This window comes from Benincasa hispida, chromosome 8 (assembly GCF_027475165.1).
Source record: "Benincasa hispida cultivar pf3 chromosome 8, pf3_genome.v1.1, whole genome shotgun sequence".
NCBI classification, from domain to species: domain Eukaryota; kingdom Viridiplantae; phylum Streptophyta; class Magnoliopsida; order Cucurbitales; family Cucurbitaceae; genus Benincasa; species Benincasa hispida.
The window spans coordinates 66,551,335-66,560,864 of record NC_143485.1 but is presented as its reverse complement, the minus strand read 5'-3'; the positions used below and the strand labels follow the sequence as shown (position 1 = coordinate 66,560,864).

The window sequence follows — 9,530 nt, the reverse complement described above, 5'->3', positions numbered from 1 at the left end:
AGCTGGTTGGTTTGCCTTTGTTAACTTTTCTTGGTGAGTTGAAAGTCCATTTGTTTTAGTTAGGGTTTAGTTTGTTTTTAAAATAGTAAAAAGGCTCCTTTTCATATTTATTTAGGTCTGATTTGGTAATTATTTGGTTTTTATTTTTGTTTTTTGAAAATTAAATTTATAGACATTACTCCCCTCCAAATTTCTTCTTTAGTTATCTATTTTTTACCAATAATTTACCAAGCCAAAATTTGAAAGAAAAAAAATAGCTTTTAAAAATTTGTTTTTGTTTTGTTTTTGGAATTTGGCGAAAAATCCAATCATTCTATGGATGCAAATTACTGTAAGAAATGAGGAGTAAATAAACTTAATTTTTTTAAAAAAAACAAAAACGAAAGACGAAATGGTTACCAAACGAGTTTTTTTTTCTTCATTTTTTGAAAATTAAGCTTATGAACACTACTTGCACTACTTGATTTCTCTATTTTTGTGTATACTTTCTAGGAATATTTCAAATTCGAAATCAAGTTTTGAAAGCTAAAGAAAAGTAAACATAAACTTGTTTTTATTTTTAGAAACCTTGACTATTAATTCAAATGTTTACTTAAGAAAAATAAAAAAGTGGTTAGAAAACTGTTAGAATATAAAGCAATTCTTTCAAAAACTAAATGTCAAGAAATTGTAAGACCTATTTGACTGCAAGCTCAGAGACTGCCCTTGTAATTGAACGGAAACTTTAATTAGTTGTCTTTTAAGGAAAAAAATCAATTGATAATTTCTTTTTTGGAGTCTGTATCAATTGGTTAAAAAATTGTATTGATTTAAATTCTAAATTTTTATAACTGAATTAATTTAATACTTGATTTCATTCAAAATCAATTAAAAAACACCTAAATAAAGACATTCTTCATCCAAAATCCTACCAATAAATTGAACAACTAAGAAAAATTACTTCATAGTTCTTCCTAAACAAGTATATGAAAATAAAGGAAGACAAGAAGATGAAAAACTACTCTGACAAAAATGTGCCACTATCCATTTTATTCCGGCATTTCTTTACAATATTAACAACATTAATAAAAAAATCAAGACACGTGTGAAAAATATGCATTAACGATTTGAAAATGTTATTAGTAGATTCAACACTACTAAGGCAGGCAATATTGCTTTTTAAATAAACAAAAGGTGACATATTTCCAACTAACTATTGAAGTGGTATGAGCACCAAAATAGTGTATGAGTTTAATTCAATTGAACAAGGAGGCTTAGTTTATTTATTTATTTATTTCCTTTCATAGGAGAGCTTAGTTGAATTGCATCATAGTCCGCATTAAAATCAATACACGGTGAGTGACAAGAAAAAGGAAAAAGAAAAGGAAAAAGAAAAAGAAAAAGAAAATGCGACTTTGTAAGTTTTGCTATATAGTAAAAAGGATAGTAATTTTAGTCAACAAAGTATCAACCAAAAGGAAGAATTTTGAGCCCTTAGCGATGATAGGCATCACATAGGAGTTTTTTTTTTTTTTTTTTTTTTTTTTTTTTTTTTTTTTTTTTTTTTTTTTTTTTTTTTTTTTTTTTTTTTTTTTTAAATGTGGTTAGGAAAAGAATTTAGGAAATATTGTTGTTGTGAAACTCTTTAGAGATTTAGGGTTGTTTTGGAGTTTTAGATTTTTCGAGGGTGGGAATGTTATATAAAATATTTTGTCGACTCGATCTAAAAAGGTAAATATTTTTTTATCATGTATATTTAATTAAATGTAGATACTTTTATTGTATATTCAATTTTTTATTATAATTTATAAAGTTGTACATTATTTTTTTTATTAAGTCGTATATTATTTAATTGAGAAATAAATATTTTTTTTATCATGTATATTTAATTTAGTTAATTAAGTTATACATTTTCTTCTAATTGAGAAATAAATATTTTTTTCCTTTCCGATCATGGCTTTAAACCCAAGATTTATTGATCTCGATATTTTGTACGACCAGTCCATTCATCGATCATTTGTTGTATGGCGAGATCGTACTCTGGAAAAATATCTTGCAGGCGTCGGGAGGCAGTTGTCCAACGCACTATCCCACTCCACCCTCGAATACTACTGCTACTCCGTACATCTGGATTCTATGGGGTTGCCATTGAGATTTATTTTGGACTGGCATCTAATCACAACCTTGGTCGAGAGATGGAGGCTTGAGACGTATACATTTCGTATGTTTGTTGGAGAGTGCACTATCACTCTACAAGAAATAGGAGTGTTGTTGGAGTTACCTGTTGACGGTGAGTCGGTCATCAAAGTGATGTACGATGACTGGTCACAAGTTTGTTAATTGTACCTCGGTGTGACCCCATCTGCCGACAAAATTAAAGGATTGAGGTTAAGTTTGATGTGGTTAGGGACACAATTCCGTGGGCTCGCAGGCGATGCAGACGAGGAAACCGTCATAAGATATGTGCGAGCATATATACTACAAATGATGGGTGGAAGTTTGTTTTCCGAAAAATCAAGTCATTTTGTTCACTTGATGTTCCTGCCACTATTAACTAACCTCTATGATACGGGGCAGTATTCGTGGGGTGGAGCATGTTTGGCATGGTTGTATAGACAATTATGTAAAACAACAAGACATGAGGTTCGTGAGATAACTGGGCCTCTCATACTTTTGCAACTGTGGGCTTGGGAGCGATTTCTAACAATGGCTTCACAGGTACAACATATCAATGACGCTCAGTTAGTTGGACGAGCCTACGGTTCTCGGTATGTTATTTTAATTTAATTTAATTTTTATATCATTGATCTAGTTAATTTAGAATCTAAATTATCAATTTAAAAATTTAGGTGGAGAGACAATTTTGTGTGACTAGGATAGCCACACATATAGTCAGTCAGTACAGATACATGTTTGATCTTTTTCAACTTGATCAGGTATATTAACACTGAACCAAATTGATTATTTTATACACATTTTTATTGTATTTGTCTTTAATGTTCTCTAATATAATATTTTGTGTTTCAGGTTATTTGGGAGTCGTACAAAATTATTAAGCATATTTTGCCTAATTTCTGTACGAATGGTCAAAACATATAGCGGACGATGAGTCCTCTCATATATTTTCACATTGGTGAGTGGCATCTTCCTGACTGGGTGATGAGACAATTCGGTTTTCAACAGGATTCCCATCGCCTTGTAATATTGAATCCCTGCATGATATCGACTTAAGGATTGTAGATTGGTCCGAAAAAATTACACATTTGGTAATGCACTATCGTGCAAGGTTTATTGCAGTGAGGATTTCTATTAAACAGTTTGACAGGGATGTCACTCAAGACTACATTCATTTGTATAATAATATCACAAGGCGCTACATCACTCGTCCGAGAGCAGCTGTGGGTCGTTTGGTAAATGAATGAATATTATCTAATTATTTTTATTTTAAATTTATTTTAAATATTATCTAATTATTTTTAATTTAAATTTATTTTAAATATTATCTAATTATTTTTAATTTAAATTTATTTTAAATATTATCTAGTTGTTTTATAATTCACATAGATCGAACAACAGTAGACTCTGTGATGTTGCGAATGATCCGAACCAGGTTCTTGCTATGTATGTATTGACAACCAAAGCTATATGGAGGAGATATATTATATGTATGATATACCTATTGTTCCTCCACCAGCTCCTAGACGTAGAGGACCTGTTCGGGAAGAGGATGAGTTGATGAGGTTGCTCGTAATGTGGAAGAGTTACCCCTGTGATGTAGACGCAAAATCAAACTGATTATGTTAGTCCAATGATGATGATGCCAACATTTGGTTCAGGACATTATGACTAAGAGGCTGGTCCTTCGTCTTCATACGTGCATGGACATGGTTGGGGTCGTGGAGAGCATAATGAATATTTATATTATGAAGTGCCTGCAGAAGTAACAGAGCAAGAAGAACCAGAGCAACCTTAAGTTCGAAGTTGGCGACGACAACCAGCTCGAAATCGATGACGTCCGCCTTGTGAGACACATTGATTTTTATAATTATTTTTATATAAATGAGATATTTTAATTTACATTTTTTTTATTTTTATGAGATATTATTTTCTTTTAATTTGTTCTTTTTAGAGTTAAATTAACTTAAATAATAAAATAATAAAATAATAAAATGTTGAATATACCAAATAATAATAGAGTATAATAAAATAATAAAATGTCGAATTAATAGAAAATTAAAAAAAAACATGAAGGTCGAATCTTCAAAATTCGATCTACGTTGGTCGAATTTTGAAGACTCGACACATTAAAAAAGAAAAAACAACTATATTTTTATAAATAGTTTGAAAACAACATTATTTTAATAAATAATTTTTAAAACAACAATATTATTTCAATTTTCCCGCACATAGGAGCCCTTAATGCTAGGCTCCAAAATTGAAATGTTATACTATCTAACGACCATTTCCAATGTTATTTTTGTCTATTATTAATCTTGATACCTCTCGTCTTTTTTGTGTAAATTGTATTTATTTTAATATTTTCTTGATAAAAATAAATTGAAGAAAAAACATACCAATATAAATGGATAATGGAAGAAAAGTAAGTGAAAGGAAGTTATTTTAAGTGGCAACAAAAAAAACTCGACCTAAATCAAGAGTTGTGCAATCTTGAAAAGAGAAATTAGATATTGCCCGATCAAGGAAGATGTAATCTTAATAAATAGTAATAATAAAAATAATTAGATATATTTTGTGCTACATTTATCTTTGTACAGTTTATTTAATTTTATTTAACCACAATTGATCACATGATTATGATAAATTAAAATGGATTGGAAACACGTGTTGCACAAAATGATATATTCAGATGGATTAGAAGAAATTCAAAATCATAGCATTAATTACATTTTCATTTAGAAAAATAGAAAAATACGGAATTGTCTTGAATTATAGCAAATTGCCTCATTTCCACGTGATCACACTTAATTGGATGGTTATAGATTTGATAATAAATAGAAACTGAATTTACCAAAAAGAAAAATCGGGATCAATTGTTTTGAATCTTGATTTTGATCCAATATTTATTTTCAAATATGAATTTATAAAATTATTTGTTTCATCCACATATTTTTGTGTATTTTAGATTTTATTTTTAAATATCAAATAATCTCAATTTATCTAATTATTTTTAATTTTCCCTTCTATTTTGCGTAATCTAAATTTAATATTTTATATCACTCTATTTTATTTATTTTACTTTTTTATATTTATAATAGTTTATACTCTTCACACACTTATTTTTATTGAAATTCATAACCTTTTTGTTTTTCTTTGTCGGAATCAATTCTAATATTTGTTGTTTTTCCAACGTTTCCAAATAAGCATCTAGATATATTGTTGTTCTTGCTTTGACTTTTCAACCACCAATTTTTTTTTCTTTTTATAATCGTAAGTGGGATGATACCTTGTAAATTAGCACCGTTGATTTCTCTTTTAATGACTTCTTGAAGAACAATGAAATTTGATTGAAGAATTTGTTTGAGAATGGAGGTCTACGGGTTAATCGAGGATCCTAACTTCAAGTTTTATTTCATTCTTCCCAACTTTATAAATATCGTCGTCGGTGCTAATACCGCCATGGACTACCCTTAGGTTCGAAATTTTGTTCAAAATACCTATAACCCACTATTTTGTTTAAATTTTGCAATGTCTCACATTTGTGTTGTACGATTGTATCTTCTTAAGTTTATTTATGATCTCAATGCTTTAGATTCCATAAAAATTTGGCGGAAAAAAACTTATGAAGAGGACTTATAGTCTTATACTGTAATTAATTTTTTCTACCAACCAATATTACTTTTTTGTGTTTGAATCTTGAAGAATTATTTTGTAATGAGTTCTTTCGTGATCTCAATTGCGAGATCTTTTTGGTGTTGTTAGGTCAATCAATTTTTATGATTTAAAAAATATATATTTTAAATAAATTAATTGTATATACTATTTGGGATATTTTTGTAATCTAATAACTAGTAATTAATTAAATCTAAATTAGTTTACTATTTTTCATAACCTAAAAACATCTTGCTATTTTTCAAAATAAAATCTTAAAATACGTTATTTCGCTTGTTAATCATATTTTAAAATTAACCACTTGAAAATGCATTCCAACACACTCTTAAAGTATTAGGTAAGAGAGATTTGAACCATACCAACCTTAAGGTAAATAGTACATGCCGACTACTACTAATGTATGCTCACTTTGACAATATCACAATATAATCTATCATCCTAAATTCCTAATGACATGTCAAAATGCTTGATGAGATGAGTAAATATTATCATAGTACTATAATTTTTTTTCTCTAAAAATAAGTCTTTAAACTTTATAATGGTCAAACAGGTAATTTAAATTTTAAATCTTGTGTTTAATAAATCTCTATCCTATTTGATATTTTTTCTAATGAATAGATGTACTAGGTAAATTGAATTTCGTGTTTAACATTCCATAAATTTTTAAATGTGTACGTAATAAAATATTTTTAAGTAATATAAAATAACATAAAGACTTGTTGACACAAAATAAAAAATTTAAAAGTTTATTAGGTACCAAATTAGAAGTACACAAGACACCTTTAAAAAAATTCAAAAACTTAACAAGCATAATAATTTAAAATTTATGGACTATAACTGGTAATTTAACCCACAATTGATTACCATGTCCTCTCTGACTCTGTGACTGCCAAAGGAAACGGCTCATAGATTAAAAGAAACGTAAAGTATGCCCAATCGTAGTCCAAAACTATTTCAACTTCCCAAGTTAATTGAACCAAACATACAAAAGTAGAAATGATAATCACAACAAGCCTTTTGTGCAACTGCTTATTTCAAACATGTCCGCAAATGCATGATAAAGAGATGAGAATGAGCAGTGTTACGCCCGTCGACGCAAACACAATTTATGATCCTGAGGAAGAGCTTGACGTATCGAAACTAGACAGCCGTCGCCTTTTCATCTGGAGCGTTGTTCTGGGCGAGTATTCTGGAGATGAAGCTTTCTCAAGGACAAAACTTATTGCCTGACGAACCGATGATGCGAGATGTTGGGAAGCTTCAGAACGGTCACCATTCTCTGCAATGGCACTGGTGAAAAAGAATATGTTCTTCACCCTGTTTCCTAAGGTTGATATTTCTGCCTTCACTAACTTCAGGTGAAGGGAATCAAGGGCTTGTTTAAGATGGGACAGAAGCTCAGGTTGATATTCGCAACAAAGGGTTGCCTTGAAGGACATATCCCCATTTGCTCCCACTCCACAAGGTTCAACATTGACTTCGTCGGTATCCATTGGAACGAAAACGCCATTACTGGCTTCTGCAGCCTTCTTCTTCAATTCTTTCACTTTTCTGACAACTTCAGCAAGCAGCGTTGCTTTGTCCCTCTGATTACAGCAATTCATCACAAGATCATTACAGAAAAAAATAAATAAAAGTTCTTCAGAAAAGTGAAGAATCGCCACTAGAATGCCAAATAAGAGTAGAACAACTGGTAGCACATTTGGAAGCTGTTAATTGTAGCAAAGAAACACAACTCTACAATAACTAGGAGTACTACATCACTGTTCGTTATCAAATAAAAGTGATGTTCAAAATGAGCATGAATTTAGTGGAATTTTTTGGATTCGCACGAATGTATTGGTTACTAAAAATCAGAAACTTTTCTTGATTGCTACGAAATAATGCATGTTGAATACTGACCCTTTTCGATTCAAAATATGAGTCCAATAAAATAAAAAAAATTATGCATTCGTCAATGATATCATCAACTTAGACTCAAGCTACCCATGAATGTGGAAAACCAGTGGATTTGGGAATGCTATGATGCATTACCACATTAAAGTGAGAATTCACAAACAGCTTATAGATTTCAGAATCTTTTAATAGTTAATTCTGTTTCTAACATGATGAACGTCAGAAGAATGGCAAATCTAGATTCTCAAGACAGAAGAAAGCCATCAGCTCTTTCAAATTCCAATGCTCTTAAAAAGGAAAGAAGACATGACTCAATATAGTTGACTTAAACATAATTCAAAACATCAACAAAGATACACCATCACTGGTCAATGCCACACTAAAAAGCTTCAGTTTCCATCACATATAATTAGATTGATAATCCAATTAGACTCCTGAAATAATGATTAACTAGAACCAATTCATGTAATTAGATTGTACGGAATTCATGTTTAGAAGTACAAATCAAACATTAAATTGATTTTAAACGATAAATCTACATTTTAAAGTGATTTTAAACATGATATGATTTTAGCTTCATCAAAATCACTCCGAAGCATATACCTAACACTCAGAAAATTAGTGATCATTCAATCAAATACTTACTAGTCTTTCAGCAATCTAGGTCAACCAATTATCGAATTTGATATCAATTTAGACAAATTAACACGAAAATGTAATTGAATATGACTAACCTTAACGGGGCAAGGAACAAGGCCACGCAGAGTCGAGAGATGGGAATTGATTCTTTCTCTCCTCCGCCTCTCCGCCTCGCTGTGATTCTTCAACGCCGCAAGTGCTTTTTCCTCTGAAACCCTTTTCTTCGACGCCTGAATTGGGGCTTTTACAAGCTCTCCCTTCTCACCATTCAACACTAAAGACTGAGATAATATTGACCCACCACGCACAAATCCACGATTAAACTTCTCTAAACTATGTAAAAACGGATCGATTGAAGTAGACACATCGTATGAGTAGGCCATAGATTGCAAACCCAAAAACCCAAAAAAGGAATTAGTAATCGGAAATTATTTACGAACCGAACGTTGAAGATAGTAATCCCGGAGGCCGATTTGTCGGAGCAAACCAAAAGGAGAGCTTATGGAGAGTGAAGCTTCGTTGTACACAGACTCTGTTGCTGAAAATCTTGCTGGTAACTGTTGTGGCAATACTGATGACTTTGGTTTTTTTCATACCTTCCATAACGATTTATGCAAATAGATAGTTACACGTGAAGAATCAGAGAGAGAACATCCACATTTTCTTCTTGATCGTCTTGAATTTAAACATTTCCAAGTACGGAAGTGAAATCAAGATTGTTTTTCTGGGAATTGAGTGCTGGGAATTCGGAAAGAACTCGAAAATGTAAGAATTCAGATGGGTTTTCAAATCAATTCACGGATGAGATTGAACAAAGGAAAAATGATGAATTGGAATATGGAATGAAAAGCAGAGTTTTGGAGGCGATTGTAGTTGGCACCCAGTTGAGTTGACTGAACCTTCGAATAGATGGAGGTTTGTGGTAAGGAAGTCGACTATAAAAGGTGAGGGGCGCTCATAATCAAACGACTGAAAAGACTAATTTAGGCTTCTCTTTATTTTATTCAAATTTGATATTCAAAACTTTTTCTTAAAAGTATATTAAATTTTGTTTGATAGTTTCTTTCATTTTATCTCCTAAATTTTAATGTTAAAATTAACCATCTCATTAGTCAACTAATACATCCTCATTTTATTTAGGTGGTGTTTCGCTTTAGCTAATCAGG

At 30.9% G+C, this 9,530-nt stretch overlaps 1 protein-coding gene across 1 annotated transcript; it reads right to left on the bottom strand.

The window, feature by feature from the left end:
* Positions 1 to 6,548: 6,548 nt before the first annotated feature.
* On the bottom strand, positions 6,549 to 9,283 carry LOC120083821 (putative transcription factor bHLH107). The gene is made up of 2 exons (XM_039039706.2): positions 8,460 to 9,283; positions 6,549 to 7,415 (listed from the first exon to the last, which is right to left on the bottom strand). The coding sequence occupies exons 1-2, from the start codon at positions 8,745 to 8,747 to the stop codon at positions 6,936 to 6,938; spliced, it is 768 nt and encodes a 255-aa protein (XP_038895634.1). The 5' UTR covers positions 8,748 to 9,283; the 3' UTR covers positions 6,549 to 6,935.
* Between the last annotated feature and the right edge of the window lie 247 nt (positions 9,284 to 9,530).